Source organism: Anas acuta, chromosome 20 (genome assembly GCF_963932015.1).
Source record: "Anas acuta chromosome 20, bAnaAcu1.1, whole genome shotgun sequence".
In the NCBI taxonomy this organism is placed as follows: domain Eukaryota; kingdom Metazoa; phylum Chordata; class Aves; order Anseriformes; family Anatidae; genus Anas; species Anas acuta.
This window is the reverse complement of record NC_088998.1, coordinates 7,971,175-7,989,632: the sequence shown is the minus strand read 5'-3', so window position 1 is coordinate 7,989,632 and position 18,458 is coordinate 7,971,175. Positions and strand designations below refer to the sequence as shown.

At 41.1% G+C, this 18,458-nt stretch overlaps 1 protein-coding gene across 18 annotated transcripts in view; it reads right to left on the bottom strand.

The window, feature by feature from the left end:
- The window catches only part of FNBP1 (formin binding protein 1), a 92,378-nt gene that overhangs the window by 41,024 nt on the left and 32,896 nt on the right, over window positions 1-18,458 (bottom strand). For all 18 annotated transcript variants that reach the window (XM_068656472.1, XM_068656471.1, XM_068656473.1 and 15 more), the window contains exons 3-6: window positions 16,692-16,748; window positions 14,059-14,206; window positions 2,889-2,951; window positions 2,040-2,144 (exon numbers count right to left, since the gene is read on the bottom strand). In XM_068656472.1, the coding sequence (XP_068512573.1) occupies window positions 2,040-2,144; window positions 2,889-2,951; window positions 14,059-14,206; window positions 16,692-16,748 (373 nt within the window). The remainder of the gene's footprint in view (window positions 1-2,039; window positions 2,145-2,888; window positions 2,952-14,058; window positions 14,207-16,691; window positions 16,749-18,458) is intronic.

Sequence of the window (18,458 nt, the reverse complement as noted above, 5' to 3'; positions counted from 1 at the left end):
AATATCCTATTTTCACTGGAGCCTTATGTAAGGCAGAGCCAGTCACGTGGGCCAAGGGAAGCAAAGAAAGGGCATTATTCAGAGCCCGGCATGGATGAACCCAGTTTAACACATGCACTTAGAAAACACTGTTCTCTCTGTTCAGTAATATTATTTCACATTCCACTCGTTTTGATAACCTTTTCCTTCTCCATCTACTCCACTGGCTGGCTGGAAAGCCGACTAATGCCTTCTCCAGAGATTAGCCAGCACGCAGAGCTGCAGCAGAGTTTTGTCTTTCAAGATGCCACTGAGCCTCATTTTGCAATGAGTAATTTACAAATAGACACGCTAAAGAACTAGAAAAATTTAGCTGAGAAGCCCCTCTGCTCCACTTTACAGGGAAAGAGCAGCAGAGGAAGGATTGCTTCCCAGAATGTACCTAAATCTACAGCATACATTGCCAACATGCATCCTTCCATGCTGACCAAAAAAGGCCAGCATTAGGAACTGATGTAGGACTAACGAGTTCCAGCTCCCTATCTGAAACAGTGAGCCATCTCTCTATCCCCTTTGACATGACCTCAGCTTTGAAAAAAAAAATCTCGGGTAAGTCTTAATTTCATCTGCGAAAAAACGTATTTTAAAATCATTTAATACAGATAAAGCAGAGATGATCCTTGTCTGCCCGAAAAAAATTGTGTGTGGCCTTACATCTTTGACAACCCTGTGCACTCATTCATCTGTAAAGTGCGCTGCCAAATCCAGGTGACAGATAATCAAATCTGCAGGGTGAATTTACAGCTAACAGCCAAGCAATTGACAAGACCACAAAGCTGTTTGTTCCTTTTAATATTCAGTAACACTTTGGGAAATTTTCCTGAGCTGTCTTTTCATTTACTGTTGTCAATTCTAATAGCAATTTGGATACTATGATGCTCAGCATACTAGAAACTTCTTAAGATCCCACAAATGTAGAGCAAATTTGTATTTGATAGCTTCCTAGAATTGAATTAACTGAGTAGAGAATGAAGCAGACTTCTTGAAGAGCAAAACTTACTTTTTTTTTTTTCCTTACAGGGACAATCTTGGACTATAAAAGATTCACTTCACACTTCTGCAACAAAGTATTTGATATATATACACTTCAGCTCTTTTTTTTTTTTTTTAAGAAACAAACCTGTTCAAGTATTCTGACTATTTTGTTCCTGTGTCAATCAAACTTTTCAGCGAATACTATCCTTATATATTACATTATTGAATTATCTGAGCAGATGTCTAACATCAAAAAGAGAAGCAAGCTAAAGACACCTTTTCCCTCTCCCTTGGTTTCTTAAGATACAGGTACTTCACTTGACTGCGACATTTAAACTTAAAGCATCCTTCTGTACATCCAATTTTGAATTAAATTAAAGAAAAAGTATTTCAAGATGGATATGCTGAAACACGAATCTATGTTTAAAATTAGACATCAGTTCAAAAGCTTCACAAAATCAATGTACAAAAGCCACGTGCAACTGCAACCAGACAGCAACTTACAAATAAAAGCTATGTGCTATCTGTGACAGGCAGGGATTTCAGGGTACTCCATAACATTAAAAGCTGTCCTGCTGTTAATCTAGGTCTCTGAACAACAATCCTGATATTATGTCACTGCAGCCAATGGCATCAGGACATTTTTGAGGTGTTGCTCAAGAAGGCAGGAAGTTTGTCCACCTGAATCAAAGTTTGGGTAACTGCAAACATTCAGATGCAGGGAGCCCTAACAAGATTGACTGTACAAAAACTCTGGGGTGTTAGTTAAAACTGATTTTGCATAAATGTATTTAGAGCCATGTCAGCTATGTTAAATTCTGACACCATCTTTCTGAAGAAATCTAACTCTGTGTGTTTATAATTTTTATGCAAATACAGCTCCCTGCAGAGCTCTCCCTTTTTTAATTAACACATTGACTGGCCAGTGAGGCAGTAAGCCTCAGAAGATTTATACTACCAGTGGGACTGAGCACTTGAACCTATTCATTCATGTTTACAAACAGCCTCTCCACCCACTGGCTTACCTTTTCAACATCTGCTTTTGTAACATTGATGTCAGCATCCATTTTCTCAAAATACTGCTGTGCTCGATCAGCTTCTTTGCAGTCACGTTCAAACCGCCTTTTACTCTGAAAAGGAAAAAAAAAAAAGAAAAAGAAGAATCTTTCAGCATGGGAAAGAAACACAAATTAAAACTCTACCTAAAATCAATAACTGACCCTAAGCTGATCTGCTGTAACAACTGTCAGGAGATTCTAGGACTAGCTTGTTTACATTGCAATACATTTCCACATTAAAGAACTTAATAACAGTTACCATAAACACATCTTTTTTCTTCCATTCTTCAGACTGCTTCACTCTACCAATTTCACTGCTATTTGTAAGTAGGATTTGTCATTTACCTTTATCCCCTTTTGTTATCGTCTCCTCCACCTAAAATTTCTCACTGGTTCATGTGATGAATGCTGAGCACAAATTCCAGTGTATTTGCTTCTGAGAAGCAGCACCTTACTAAAGAGATGGTCACATTTGATTTATTCATGCAGGGTGAAACTATTCAGCTTATGGAGGAATATCTGAATAGCATCCTTAGGGACTATGCATTTCAAGCAACTCTTGGCACACTTTTCAAGTTGTATCAAATGAAACACTACTCACACTACACATAGATCCCATGGAAAGCCAAATGTACTATTTAAACAGACCTTTTTCATACCTACCAGTGCATTTAAAACAGCAAAGTTCTAAAAATCACATTTCTTCAGCTTTTATCCACACACCTTTCATATTCTAAATACAAAGTTTGGAACCATCTCTATGAAAAACGGTATAAAAATGATTTAAGTGTCACATCTGAGGAAATTTCCACTTACGGCTTCAAGTTGTTTCCAGCAAGTTTCAATGTGCTGTTGTGCCTTTCTGCCATCGTGGAAGTGCTGTTTAGAAAAGGATAAAAGGCAATATTTTGAACAACAAAAGAACAAATAGCCAATTATGTTCAAGGAGCTCTTTTCCAGATACGAAGAATAGAATAGAATTTTCCAGAATAAAACAGAAATGATTGTGACAGCTGTGTTCTGCAGCTCTGCTAAATTGAGCAGGTGTATGACGACTATCTAATGTCTCAGCAGGCTACAGATGTATATTTGCATCAATTATAGTGGTTAGTTAGTCTAAGTCTAATTAATCCCTTTAGCAATTCTACCTTGTATTATTCACTGTATCTCATAATTATTGGTTTCCCATAGTATGAAATCTGAAGCACTTTCAGCTGAATAGGATCTTTTTGATTACTGACAGTACATTAGCTCTAAATTAAAATTTCTCTCTGCATGGAATTTACCAATATGCCCTTGATTGACACATTCTAACAACTGATGTTCATCCTGATTTTCATTCAGACTCACCAGACAAACCTCTTCTAGTTTCTGACTGTGCTTGTGAAGCCAGCTGCTTATGTCTCTGGGGAGGTATTCAGAACTTTGGGTCCCTCCACAAACCCTTCTCTCCCACACACTGTGTGTGTGCACACATTATGGTATTACAAAAGTTCCAAAATATGAGCTGTCAGCTACACGCTAAGTGACAAGGAACATCTCCTGACATGCCTTTTGGGGCAAGACTCTTAATTACATTAATTACAGCCTGTTTAAATAACAGTTCTTAGCCTTTACACAATGCCCTTCATCAGAATCCAATATGCTTTAGGTATTACCCCCCATGCCTTGCTTTTCCTCAGGACAAGCAATTTGCTGAAGACCATTGCACAAGCCCATGACACAGCTGTAGAGACTGGGGATTTGAACGCAGAGCCCAGCTGGCTGCTGGAACAGGCTGTTCTCCTTACAAGCCACCTTGCAAAATAAATAACACAGCAATCTACTAATATGAAGAGATGCCTTTCCACTGTATTATTTTTTGGGAAGGAGGATGTTTTACTCAAACACAGGTATGGCTTCAAACTGCAAAAATAAAGGGCTGGTATTGCCAGGTAACCCTACAGCACCTCACCAGAAGCCACACGTTCTGTCCCACGTGGAATCAGACATTAGATTTAACTTAACGCAGTGGCAGCAGCCTGTTAGAAGAGCTCCGATCTCAGAAGAGCAGCCTGCCACAAACCACCAAGGTCAGGAAGAATCTGCTTACAAGCAGCGCTGCTTGGTTTTCTGCATCTTGCACTAAACCAACCAGTGTTTTCCTCTGTCAGAGCAGCAGGTCTCTGAAGCAAGTGCAGCAAGGAAGTGTCGTAGCACCTTTCTGCCTCCACCAGACAAGCCAGACCTTACTCAAGAGAAGCAAAAAGGCCCCAAATTGCAATTCTCTCGAAGAGAATGGTGGCACGACATTTCACCGGGGGCACAGGCAGTGCTCAGCTCTGCCACCACGCTCCTACCTATCGTGGCCAGCAAGCGTGAAGCACCAGGCCAGCAGGGCAGTGCAGCTGAAGGCCAGGACAGCCACCTCCTGCCATTAGCTCTGACAACATTCACGAGATCAGACCTCTGCCATCCATGCTAGGCTTCTCCAAAACCTCAGTCACCGCACTGTGACATTTAAAAACAAACACGTTTGTGAAACTGCTGGGTGGCAGGGGGAGATTCCATGTGGATTTCGGTTCCTTTTGTACATTCCCATTTCCCTTAAACTCTCCGTGTGACCGAGACGCTGCATCTTCCTTGCTAGAGGCTTGAAATGTTCCTGATTTCAAGCTCGCTTTTGTAATTAAGAGTTTAAGAAAACAGTCCCAAGGAACAACTGCAATTTAACACTACATTTTTAAACATTTTGCTAATGAGCAAGGAATATGTGGAAATTTTTAACAGTGAAGCTGCAAGTAGAATTACTTGGCTGTCTTCACACTGCACTTCCTGCCTGCAGCCTCCCTCATCCTCTGGTTGTGTGCTTCCCTCTGCTCTGCCTCTGATTTCACTGGAAGGGACTGGATCTGGGAACAGCTGGCCTGCTTGAAACCTAATACTGGCAGTGACCCATAACCCTAGGAAAGCAACACACCAGGTTAATTTAACATAACACAGGTGGATGTGGGGGCTGAAGGATGAACCCGAAATCTAAAGCATATCAGATAAAAGTAACTCCAGCTCAAGTTTTTAAACCACTTTGCAGTTAATCAACAGCGTAATTTTAATTTTTGCAGGAGCCATCCATCTTCCTTCCAAATTTGTCTTCCCTGTAAAATAAACCTCAAGCTGGCCAAAGTACATACGAGAGCAGTAAGCATGAGCAGGAAGACCTCATGCTGCTCGTACCTTGCTATGTTCTTGTGAAGCTCATTTACAGGAACGAGCAATGAGATGTACAACGGGCATTACTGAGGACTACTACACAGCAAAACCAAGGAACTGATGTTGTGTGACAGTCTGATGAACACAGGTTCATTGTGTTTTGCAGATCTCACTTGTAACAATTTTCTAAATATATTTGCAACCCCTCAGTTCTCGCTGTGTTGTCACATACATATATTTGCTAGTGGAGAGAGCTGTACGTGATGAAAAGATTCAGTATTTATCCAGAGCACTTCTGGTTTTGCACATCATTTGCACTCAAAGGATGATTTCTGCCTTCCAAAACCTCATTTTTACACAAAGCAACAAAGAAAGGTAGCAAACTCCACCACAACTACCTACATGCCATTATTATCCCCACTTTAAGGTTAAAAAAATTGACAGTTCGGTTAAGTGATCTGCTCGAAGTCATACAGGAAGCGTGCAGTTTCCTCAAACCCTGTACTATCTTCAACTTCCGCAAACTCGTTTCCTTTAACAGACTTTAAAATCTTCTGATACAGCAAATGCCTTCCAGCTTTTTTTTTTTAATTTAGTTAAAATAAAAAAAGATCAATTTGTCCTTGACAAGGTTTCGAGATACACGTTCTAATTTAAAGATTTTTTTTCCTAATCAAATGAAATAATGATTGGTTATTCTACACTTGGAGATTCAGCAAATAGGAATTTGACAAGTGATTCAGCAAATCGTACGGAAAGCTACTATTCCTTATTAGTCACACACATTTCAGTAATAAATTTGACAACAGATTCTTTTTTTCCCCCACACACACACTGAACATCCAAACTAATGCACTCTAATCAGACTTTCCATTTAAAATCTCACACACTCCAAGCAAGATACTGAGTTAATGAATCACGCTCCAAGCATGCCAGTACGACATTTGCAATGGTGGCGTTGGTTAAGTGCCACGATTTCCTCCAGACTCCTTTCTGCTATATCCACAGCACTGGAAACACCCAAGAAAGAGCAGTTCCAGAGAAATCAAGCGTTCTTAACTACATGGCTGGTTTAATAAAATCAGTGCAATGGATTACAAAACCCCAACAGAAGAAATTTAAGGTAACAAGGAAAAGTGTTCTTCGTAAATTAAAAAAAAAAAAGTGGCTAAGATTTGATAGATTTTCAGCACAGCATTAAATCGCCGATGCTAGGACTGTGGATTCGATCAATTTTTAAGAAGAGTACACATTACATTCAAAGAACTCCTATTTCAGAGAATATTTGGAATAGTAAAGGAAGCAATGTAGGAAGAGCAGGAAATCCACGTGAAGACACACTGCATGCATGAGTTCTTCATTCCCAAATCAAGCCATACCAGTCCGTGTGCTCTCCTCACCACACTGTATTTGTAACAGCCATGGAGAAATCCTGGCTGCTGCGCAATCAATGACAAAACTCTCATTGACTTGTTGGGCTCAGATTTCATCCCTGTTGATCAAAACACTGGGAGCAGCTCGCGAGTCACCTCCAGTACAGCACCTGCTTCTGCCAGCACCGTTACAATAAGTAGCAGGGGGATATTTCTGCAAAACCTTCTTGGTAGACAAAAGGGTTTACATGGCCACATGACTCAGAGCAAGAAACAAGAGCTTGGTAGAAGATGACTTCGCTTCTTTCTGACCCTTTAAGAGCATTGTAATAAAAGCAAGACATATTCAGAAATACCTTATGAAGAACAACACAATCCAGCAAAAGTTTGCTGAGGCAGTTTTAAATGAAAGGATCGCTCCAGACATTTAGAGCAGCATGACAGCAGGGGTGTTCATGCTGTATCAAAACCTGATCATGGGGAATATTTTACTTATGAAAGGCTTAAAAAAAATTAAAATGCCTTGTTTTTCTTAGCAAATGATTGCATGGTTAAATTTAAGATCTGCACATTACAGTCTGTTTAAATTACAAAAATACAGATTATTAAATATGTCTATAATACATAAAAATAAACTCTGAAAAATATTCTGGTTAATTTATAAGCATAGCATTCGGTTCATTTGGCAAGAATTTTCAAAAGATATCGTACACGTACACATTTCCTTTTCTGTTTTCTTTGTTCAAGCTAGATAACGTATTGAAAAAACAGTTACCTTTGACTTTTGTAACTTGCATCCTCGGCTCACATTGATAGACAATGCAAAGTCAGTCCTAGCAATGTAGTTTTATTGATAAAAGGAAGCACTATCAACGCTTTTATCACAAATGATTCCTAAAGTAATTACCAGTGTCTAAAGCATAAATAGAGATGGAAGTCAGTGAACATTTTTTTCTCAATTTTCCCAGCTTAATTCGCAAAAAGCCTTGTCAAATGCTTTTCCTTTCCTCGCAAAAGACAGGAAATAGCCTGAGAAGAGATCTTTGTTTCCAAGAATAACAACACGCTCTTGAGGCCTTATCACTCCCATTTGTAATAGCAGTAGTAGAAGACAGCCCTGTGAATGACATGAAATACGTGCCTATCTTTGCACACTTTCATCACTGCTACTTCGTAATAGTGTGGCACAGCCCTGTTCTCCTGTGCAATCCTCAAGGTGAACATTGTTATTCTTAACGTGGAACTCCCCTGAGACATGGGTGAATGGGAATCTAGCCAAAGCTGGTGTGAATCTGACTGGAATCGTCTCCTGGAGTGGTGTGCGCCAAAGGAATCAGTTACAGAGCACTAAAACCCAAGCGTCTCAGACAAAGGCTAGATCAGCTGCACAAGACAAACAAGCAGCAGATCAGGATCACGCCTGCCTGGCGATGTGCCAGCAGGGACAATAAGGAGAGGAAGAGCAGAAAGCTAGAAGACACTTTGTGACAGCGATGTCTGTGGATGTTTTGTGCTGTTTCATGCTACAGAGCCTCATAGTCTTCCTTACACCCAAGTCTGGCTGGGGCTTTGTAAGGCAGAAGCAAGCAACCTGTTGGACATGGAGATGGCTCCGTGGCGTGCTGATCCTCATGGCAGAGCAGTGCTGCGTGGCTGATCATGTCCTTAAAAGCCCAGTTGTGCTAAAGTGCCCTGCAAGAGGAAATCTTGGGGCTTCTCCACAGGAGATCCAACGTTAGTACCGAACACCAAGGTACAAAGAAAAGAGCTGCTTACTGCTACTGATCAGCATCTCTGGCCCTCAGGCATTTCAGAGTTCTGCACAGAGCAGGGAGAGTGACTGCTGTTAGGAGACATCTCATCTCCCCCCTGTAACAGGCTGTTCCTCTGAAGCACAATGCTCTGGCAAATGCATAGAAAACAAGACTGCATTTGCTTGCAGCTATATTGTTTGGCAGCATCCTTCACGGAGTAAACAGGAGTCAGTTTATTCACATTTTTATTTCATACTTCACTGTATCCATTCAAAACTGGGTAGTGCAAGACACCAAGTCCAGTGGTCTAAACTTTAACCCCACTAAAACTAACATTCACAGTACACCTTTCAGCTGAACTGGGTATTGTTGTTAGTTTCCCACCCGCAAATGTTTTGGAAACTTGGGTAAGCACTTGCTTTCTCCCATTCCAGAACCATCTTTGACAGCAGGATTAGATGATACATCCAAATATTTAGCACAATTTCATTATATTTGCGCTATAGTTTGGGGAAAAAAGAAACAAGGGCTCATTAAGCATATACAAAGTTTATTACGATCTTCCCTAAGCAGTTTTCTGCATTCCCTCATTTCTCATAGCTGCTGCCTAACACTGACACAATTTAGTTTCATGAAATACAGCTGCACTGCCTTGCAAGAGAGGATGAGTATGTGGAAGGGGATTGTTGTGCAGCATACTGAGCACAACAGAATCTCCCATAAATGCCCAGAGTTTTCTTTCTGTTCATAAGCAGCTCCTGCAGGCTTCTAGCTGCCAACCTAACCATTCATTTTTAGTTTTTAGACCTCTAGGCTTAGGCCAAACCTAAATCCCTCTAACTGCATTTGTTGGGGCAGTACACTGAGTAAGTGGATAAGTCACAGATGAGCTGGAGTAAGCTCAGTTTGAATCTAATCAACCCAAATCTGAAGTATGGCAAAGCCTTTCCTTCCACTGTGTCCCTTTTCCTGCTGTCTGCGTTGCCTCTTTAGTTTCTGGAAGGCATCAGCGTGTCTCCGTACCTCTGCAGCACAAAGCACAGCTGTGCTCCAAACCTGGAGGCACACCCAGAATGCCACACGGAAAATCCATTGTGCACTTGACAGGGCTGTATTCTGCCACCCTGCCTCACGCCTGCACGGTGCAACTCCATGAGAAATCCTGTCGAAAACCACAGGACTATTTGCAGAACAGGGCACTATTCAGAATGAACGAACGTGGCAGAATTCCTCCAATTATTTACTTTTCATCAACACCTGAGAGCCTCTGAGAAACAGAAAGTTCTCTGAAATGCACACCCCCAGTATGAATACACACAGGGAGGGCGCACATGCTCCACCATGAAGAACCAGACCATTTTTACCCTTGCAGTACCCATAAGGATGCATTCATTCCCTGCTCTGCTTCTATCCTGGCACAAAATGGAACGTATTGACATCAGGTAAATTCTCTCCCAACCACAGAATCCCAGTGCTGCACCAGTTCAGTCTGCAGCAGGGCTCTTGGCTTGTGCTTGACTTTCATGCTTGATTGTATGGAGCCAGCCGATCCCCGTGGGGAGGTGGAGGTAGAGGTGAAAGCAGAAGCAGTAACAAGAGGGATAGTTCATGACTCCCAAACACTTTTTTTTAGCAAAGCTGATGCCAGAGCAGTGGCTACGCAGAAACACAGAGCAGCTGCTGCCAGAGGAGGCCTTGAGTCAGACCTGGGTTGTGAACAGGGACCCGAAGTGAGGATTGTCACAGGAATTAATTTGTGAGTTTCTATCCAGACAAGTGACAGCACTGAGGGTCTTCCTCAGCCAAAGTTGAGAAAATGTCTAAATCATCTCTCTTGAGAAGCTTTAAGGAATTAAAAAATAAATAAATAAAAGGAAATCCTCAGTGCTTGGACTGCATTGGCTACATTTGCTCAGAAGTCCAAGCACTGGTGTCACCAAAAAAGAAGGTAGCAAAAAATAGCCGGTGTCTAAATTTATATATATTCTTAATAGAATAAAACGTGCTGAGTAACTCCGTAGGCACAGCAACGTGGAGGAGACTCCCTCACCTATGCAACCAAAATGCTGGTGATCATTCTCCCACAATGAGAACAAGTGGTCTGCTTAGGAGCTGCTGTCACAACCAGCAGCAGTCACGCTGGGTGGGAGTAGAAGTCTTGAGTACATCTCCAACCTGTTAATGCTTGTGAAATAAAGGAGCCTCAAAGGAGCCTCTCCTGACGTTACCGGGAGCACCTCCTTTTCTTTCATCACAGATGAGCAAGATTAAGACCCAGTTTCACAGAGTGCCGGGCTCAAACTTGACAGCTTCCACAGTTACCTCAAAACACAGTCCTTGTGAAATTGGGACTGCAGAAAGAATGCCTGTAGAAGTTCTTTCCCTGAATCATGCTGGCGATCCCCCACTCGTTGGTGTGGTTTGGTGACAGACGTCTTCCTACAGTGAAGGGGAACTCAGGCACAACCCCAAAAGGAAGACGGATGGTTTATGACCTTCACATGCAGCATAGGAACTGACATTTCAGCTTGGAAGTAGTTATCAAGGTCAGTTGAAAAAGAGAATTACTCACATGAGAGCACAGACACACTGAGATCAAGAGAGCACAAAAAGAAGTGAAAGTGAGGAACTGTACTGTACGAGTTTCACTTCACTGGAGAGCTGGGAAGAACCAAAACAGGGCAAGGAGTTCTCCCTCTTACACACACAAGCTGTATGGGAAAAGCAGGCAGGGTGTATGTGCAACTCCTGTGCTGCAAGGGCAGAACACAACATCAGCTGGTACAGTATTAACGTCAGTGTGGGCTATGGAAGAGGAATGCACAACACAATGAAACTGAACACACCGACCTGTGTCGCTGAAGATAACTGAGTTTCACAGAAAGATTCTTTGCCTGATTTCTTTCTCTAGTGAGCAAAAACCATCATACATGTCATTGGTAAAAACAAAAGGTAACCCAGGACTCTCCCCAGACTTCAAACCAGGCCAGGAGAAACAGGAGTTATCTGTCTTTTGAACAACAGCACCAAGCCACTGTGAATTTGCAAGTCATTCTGCTTGTTTTCAATTAGCTTCTTGCCATATTTTCACCATTAGCAACTATCATACATGGAAAACTTTACAAAGGCATGTATAAAGCACACCTTTTTTCACAGCAGTACAACAAACGCACTTAAAAATTGCACGCAAACTGAGTTTTATCCAACAGGAAACTAGTGTAAGGCTTTATATATTATCAGGTTATGTGCTGCTTACTTACAGGCTATGGGCTCGTAGCTGTCACGGAGGAAAACAAAGAAGTGCGATTTACTTCTGTGCAACCAATCGCCTGCTGCTGCAATTCCACTTTAATCAATAGAGCTAAATGAGCATGAAAACAGAGTAATGTAGGCATACATAAGACCCTATGCATTTAAACATCAGCAGCCTCATCGCTCATGTCTGCTAAATGCACAATTCCTACTGCGTTTCGAAGGGATTCCCTTTAGAAATAGAAGCTCTCAAGCCTGGTGCATTTGTCTGACCACTTTGCTGTATCTGAGTACCCCTTTTACACACTTATGCTTATGATGCATCTGTGTATCATTCCCCTCTTCCACAGAGAAAAATTATGACAATAAAAGAAAGGGTGCTTATGTAACTCAATCATACTGAAACCACTGGAAGTTTGTTCCATTTTACAAGTATTTAGGCTCTCGTATCATTTGGATTAAGTCGTTCAAGACTCTAGACAAGAGGGCCCCCCCCAGTTCCTATTTGTGGATTATTCCTAGACTCAGGAATGATCACCTTTTCCTATAGCTTGCAGCAACTCCTAGCACAACGGCTGATCACGCATCAAGCAGTAAGCACAAGAACTCTGCCAGCAACATTACTGGAAATCCCAAACTGTTCATCAATTCGTATCACAAGAGGTTTTGCCAGAGCATCAGACCTCTGTGATATTTACACAACAATCACCTTACCCTGGAGATCCCAGCATGATTGATGAAATTGTGTTTTATGGTATGTAATGAGACTATGTATGAAAAATGCCTGAAGGCAGAAGCTATTCCCTTTTCAACACCACTTGCTCATAAACGAAAAATCCAAAGGAATCAGACAAGGATTCATAATTCACAACGTTTGTACTCATGTTACGAGAACAAAACAAGCACCCATGACTGACAGCTATCTTCTGTTAAAAGCTACAAGTTATCACCAGCAGCACATAAACACACTGTCAGTTCCTTTTTTTTTGCTGTTCCTATGCTGTATTGCTGGACTGACATTAAAATAATGTGCTTGTCATTTACCCATCAGATACTTCTGAGCCAAGCTTACTATAAAACTCTACAAGCATAAGAAAAAAGCAATAGTTACTGCTCGCATTCTTTACAAGATACCAAGCCCTTCATTATTTTACTTAAGATGTCCAAGAGATATTCCAATCACTTCATAAGTCCCTATAATTTAGAAATCAGGTAAAAATTGGAAATGACAACAAAACACCATACAGAACACTTTTTTTTTTTGGACTTTGCCTATTGTACAGAGTTCATATGGAATAAAAGGTCACAGAAGCAGCCGAGATAACTTTCCCATCCCAACTATATGCAAAACACATTTCCAAGCTGCTGGTCAAATACTGTGTTTCTGAAAGATTACACACCATTCTGCAAATGAAAGGTGTGTCCGTATGTTCATATCCGCTGTTGACAGGCTTACTATTCTCATACCACACTTCGGAAAACACAGTAATATTCAGGAGTCTGGTCTTGCAAAGCACTTTAACACAGGCTTAACGTTTAGTAGGGCTATTTATAAATGCTTAAGTTTTGCTGGACTAACAAGAGCACTTTGCACTTTCCATAATGGACCAATTGGCTACCATCTGGAAGTGAAGTATGTGGCCTGATGCTCCCTTGCCCTGTTGCACTTTGCTTAGCCGTTTCATACATGGTTTATGAATATTTTCAACAATAATCCTTAGGAACGGTATTTTATGCCCACGCATTCCAGGGATAAAAGATTTCAAGGCAGGGGAAGGAAACAAACACATCTCAGCTATACGCCTTTCACAGTTGGTGACATGCAAATTAATCAGCTTTCAACTTTTGCTGTAGTTGAGGAACCTGCGTGCCTGCTACCAGTTAAAATACAGTATTAACAAAATCCTAATTTTAGTGATCTTGAAAGACAACAGGTTGAAAAAAGAGTCATCAACATCACCAAACAAAGCAGACCCCGCACTTCTCGTTATAAATCTTTTTTGAAAGTCTTGTTGACTAGATCTGGCTGAGAAGCAGGAAAACGTGAATCAAGTTCATAATAATAATTCTTTATGAAAGTTTCAGTAATACAGCTTCTCTGTTTATTTCATCTTTATGTGGTGCCTGGACTCTTCCCTAAACAAGCTTTTGGCTAACAGAGCCTTGAGCACAGATGGGTTTCTGACCTTATTTAGCAGGCATTCTCCTGAAGGCATAGCTGTCTGATTTTATAACATTTGATTCAAACGGTTCAGTGCCTTGGCCAGGGCATGTAACCCACTTTTTTAATGCTTGGTTCATTAGCAAAGCTTGTGTTTATTAACTGCATGTTAATTTTGCTTAACATTGAACTCCACTACCACTAATTATCTGTCTTAATTAGCAATTAATTGTGAATAATAAAAAACATTCAGTTACCGATTTCCTCTCTTGTTTCAGCTCCTGCACATAGCGTGTTAACTCTCCAGTGATAAGAGAGGTCATGTTCTCTGAAATGACCTCATGCTGTCCGGCATAGTCATTCATTTCATTTAAAGTGGCTAGGAAGGCTTTAGTTGATGTGTACCTGCAGAGGACAAAAATGCATTTGGCTTTTAGTCCCTTTGTTTTCAGACATCCACACTGCAAAGGGAGGTTGTACCCTTCTGAAGTATTTACTATCGTTGCACGAGACTGAGTACAAATTAGCACAGGTTCACTTGAAAATGCCCTCAGAAGGAAACTGATCCCACACACTGACGGTCTGATAAATTTATCTGCATTTCGACAGTTTGACATTGGCTTTTAGAACACAACACTTTGAGAAAGCCAAGTGTTTTTATCAGTACTGCTCTGGGACTTCACTGCTCTAATCTTTACTCAAACATTTTCGAGTTACCCTCTTTCAAGTCCTACAATTCAGTGCACAGAGTCAGTGAACTCTACACCTGGCAAAATCCAACCAACCTTTGGCTAGCACTGTGCAGAAAAGAAAACTTTTCAAAATGTTAGTTGGATTTAGATTAGCTATAACTTACAAAGTTTTCCAAAAGACAGTGAATTTACTAACCAGGTGTTCATTGTCAAACCACATATTTTGGTCCCTTCCATTGCAAGGTTTACTTTTCATATTACTCTCCAATACAACATTCCACATGTTATTAAAAGGAAGAAGTGAACATCTGTGCACACAATTTCAAAAACAGCAGGTGATGTCACCAGCATATTCAGCACTGAGCCAACAGAGTTGCATTTAAATTCCCCTGCTTGTTGTACTGGTCAGCTGGAAGAACGCTGCTTTGAAGCGCTGCACTTGCGCACGCTAGGAAAACTATTAATATTAAATGGTAGCAGTTTGCACAAATAACATCACCTTCAGGCAAAAATCCAAAGCAAAGGGGAGAGATTCAGAGGAAATAAAGCGGAGTGGTATGAAAGGGGATGAAAGGAGTTGGAGAAAAAACGGAGGGGGGGGAAAGAAGAGACCCAAACCATTAAAAGCAACCACAGTCACAGTCAAGCTGCAATACCTCAAGAGACATCCCAGCTGCAAAAGCCAGGGGATCCAACTACAGACTGATGATAAACTTGAAAATGCATCATTTTTAGACAGGCTGTTTCAATGCAGCGTCCAAGGCATCCAAAGGTCACATGACAACTCCCCAGACGTTAGAGACATGGGGACACTCCATTTAAAAGGGCAAAGGATACACAGAGTCTTCTGTGTCACATTGCATGAGCTACTTAGCTCCAATATCCTTTTCCAGCAAAGGAAGATGTGTCCAAAAGGTTGTTGTAAACTAAAAATACCAGTTTATGGTACAGCTACCCAAAGACACATTTCTTCCTAATCCCAGGTACAGACCAACACAGCCAGTGTGCTGGTAATATGAGCTTCCTTGTGTAAATATCAATGTTTCAGGAAACAATGGCATCAATAAATGATTCCCAAATAGCGTTACTAAAAATCAATCAAAAACAGAATGAAAAGGCTGTTATCTTGGTTGATACAAACCAGCAGGGTAGCTGTACAAGCCAGCTGGGGAGGGGGGTGCTGACCCAAGAATTTAAATCAGTATAATAGTACAGTTGGACCTGAATCCAAACTCCTTTGAAGCGTTTCAAGTTTCAAGGTCAATGGTTCAACTCTGAAGCAGAGCAGCCTCCTGCAATTTAAGGCTGCAGGGTCAGAATCTTTTACAGTGCCTTTGCTCAAAGCTGATGCATTACAAAACAATGAAGTTAAGGAATTTTAGAAAAAGTCAGAGTGCTCCATAGAAAAGGTTACAACTCTGGCTTATAGCTTGCCCATTGGAAGGCTTCTCCTCTAGAAAGCTCTCTTTAATAATATCTTTGATCTCAGCAAGGGCAGGAATGTGTTGTGGTCTTTTTTTTTTTTTTTGACATGGTTTACAGCCTTCCATATGCATTTTCAGTGTCACTGAGTGGAGGACCTGTGCTTTGAGACTGCAGTCACTATCTGCAAACACTACGTTAGTCCCCTGACACCAGGGAGACAGTCTGAGTATCTAAATAAACAGCAGGCACCTGAGGCAACGTAACATCCTTCAACAGCAGCAAGTCGTGTGTCGATCCACTCCAGGACACTGCCTGTTACAAGCTACATCTCTCTACCTTACTCTTCAAGAGACCCTGATTTCTCCTGTGGAGCTACAACACGATCTCTTTAATAACATACTAGACTGCCTCGTCAGTCCATTAGAGTAATTTAATACTTGCATGGACTGCTCAAGTTTCATGCTAAAATTAACAACTGCTTCTGTTCCTGCTGAAGGTAATTAGAGTTTGGTCATTCACTTCAAAGAACCAGCACTGTATAGTCTGGCTTGAAGATTTTAAAGTACATTAAAAAAAGACACAAAAGAAAAAAAAAAAAAAAGGCATCTAGTACCCAGAACACATATAAGCCTGCTTCTGAATACATGATCTCTCTCTTCTCTAGAGTTCAATGCAAATTTTTGGTTTAGAAGCCAAATCCTCGTAGGTAACCTAACTATAGCTCCCCTTCCTCTGTCAATGAATGCTTACCCAGCAGTAGATCATGAACGTACCTGTACTCTTCCTCTTCTTTGGAGTTCTTTTTGGGTTGATATTTCTTCGAAAGGTTTCTAAAATTAAAAGCATATACAAAGTTAAATTTTAAATACCCTTTAAAATAAGTGGATGGTCTTTGCACGCACACAGTAGCGCTTCAGTTTTTATTTGCACTGGCTAGGTATCTACCTTATCAGAAGTATGATCACAAAAGAAGGGGCCCCATTGTGCTTCCATCTGCGTAACTGCAATGAATTAACAGGCTCTGAACCCAAGAAGTTCATAATTTAAAATCATAATGTCAATACACAATGCACTTGAGTTCTGGTTCTGCTGATGCACATCCCCTTTGCCCAAAAGAAACTTTTATAACCCTTTTCCTGTCCCTCAGACACACAGAGAAGCTGTAAGAAGTCCCCCCAGTAGAAGGTGCTATTCCACACACAAAGGCAGGCAGCTCACGGAAGTGCGATTTGCTGCAGGAGATGATTCTGACCCAGCAAGTTTGCCTGTCTTTTGTGGGATGCTTCCAAGGAAGAGAAACAATCCTGGTAAAGCTCTGGGAAGCTGCACTGAGATGATACAAATGGGATAATTCTGTGATCGTTAACTGATGCTGGCAGAAATGTGAAATTTGATTATTCCAATTAGCACAGACGATTACATCTCATTACTACATATGCACCTAATGATTTCATTTGAAAATATTGATATCCTTCTCCAGTGATCTTATCTCGAGCAAGGAAGTTGAACCTATCTTGGTTAGCACATCTGACTTGTTCTATAGCTTTCATTTTTCCCGAAAAAGATGACTGCAAACCCCTAGCCAGCAGCAAATCTAGGATTTACAGAACACATGCTGTCCACCACTCAGCGCACCTTGCTGATGCTTAAAACCCAGCATGATGATGCATATTTGGACTGTAGCGCAATGTAACACCATACATGATGCAAACCAGGGAGCTGCCACATCTTGCTTAGCAATTAAAGCCTTTTCAGGGCTGCAGCACTGAGATGTCCTGCATTTTAAACTCAGCCTTGTTACTCTATGCCTTCCTGCAGCCTCTGTTACCCTACAGTTAAATAGAAACCACTTGGGTTAACTTTACAGATTGTTTTTCACTGATTCCAAGTAACATTTCAGTGGTACTGATGCAATCGCTGACAGACGAACTACTAAAATTCATTGGCCTATCTATGCTATTTTTTTTTTGAGAATTCCCAGAATTAAGTCTTTTCTTTCTGAAAAAGCAGTTTCTTTTCAAGTAGGTGTAACCCAATCCTTGCTGCATGCTGTTTTTACTGCTAACTGGGAGACAGCAGAGCCTCTTGCCTCACTTTTCTTACTCATTTTATTTTCCCTTAGGAATTAAGTAGCATCAGCACCAACAGAGTTCTAGCCAGAGCCCTGGCAGACTTGGACAGTTCCTCAAAATGTAAGTATCCCTCCTGGGCGGCCCCCAGATAAGCATCTCCATTCCAGCCTCTGCCTTCTCTGAAAAGAGGATGCTCTGCAACAATGAACTTTTCTCTAGTTCTGCACACAGCAGTTTCAACCAAATATCAGCACAGCAACAATTCTGCAAACTGTTCTGCCTGATTACGTGTGGATAGGAATGCCTCCACACACCTGCTTGAAGAAGAAAGAAAAAAAAAAAACAGAAGGAAACACATTGAAGACTAAACTAATAAGGTATTTTCATACTCAGGATGGACATCTCCCTACTATCATGCTGCCCAAGTAATTCTGGCATACAAGGCTACAGTCTACTGAACCTCTAGAG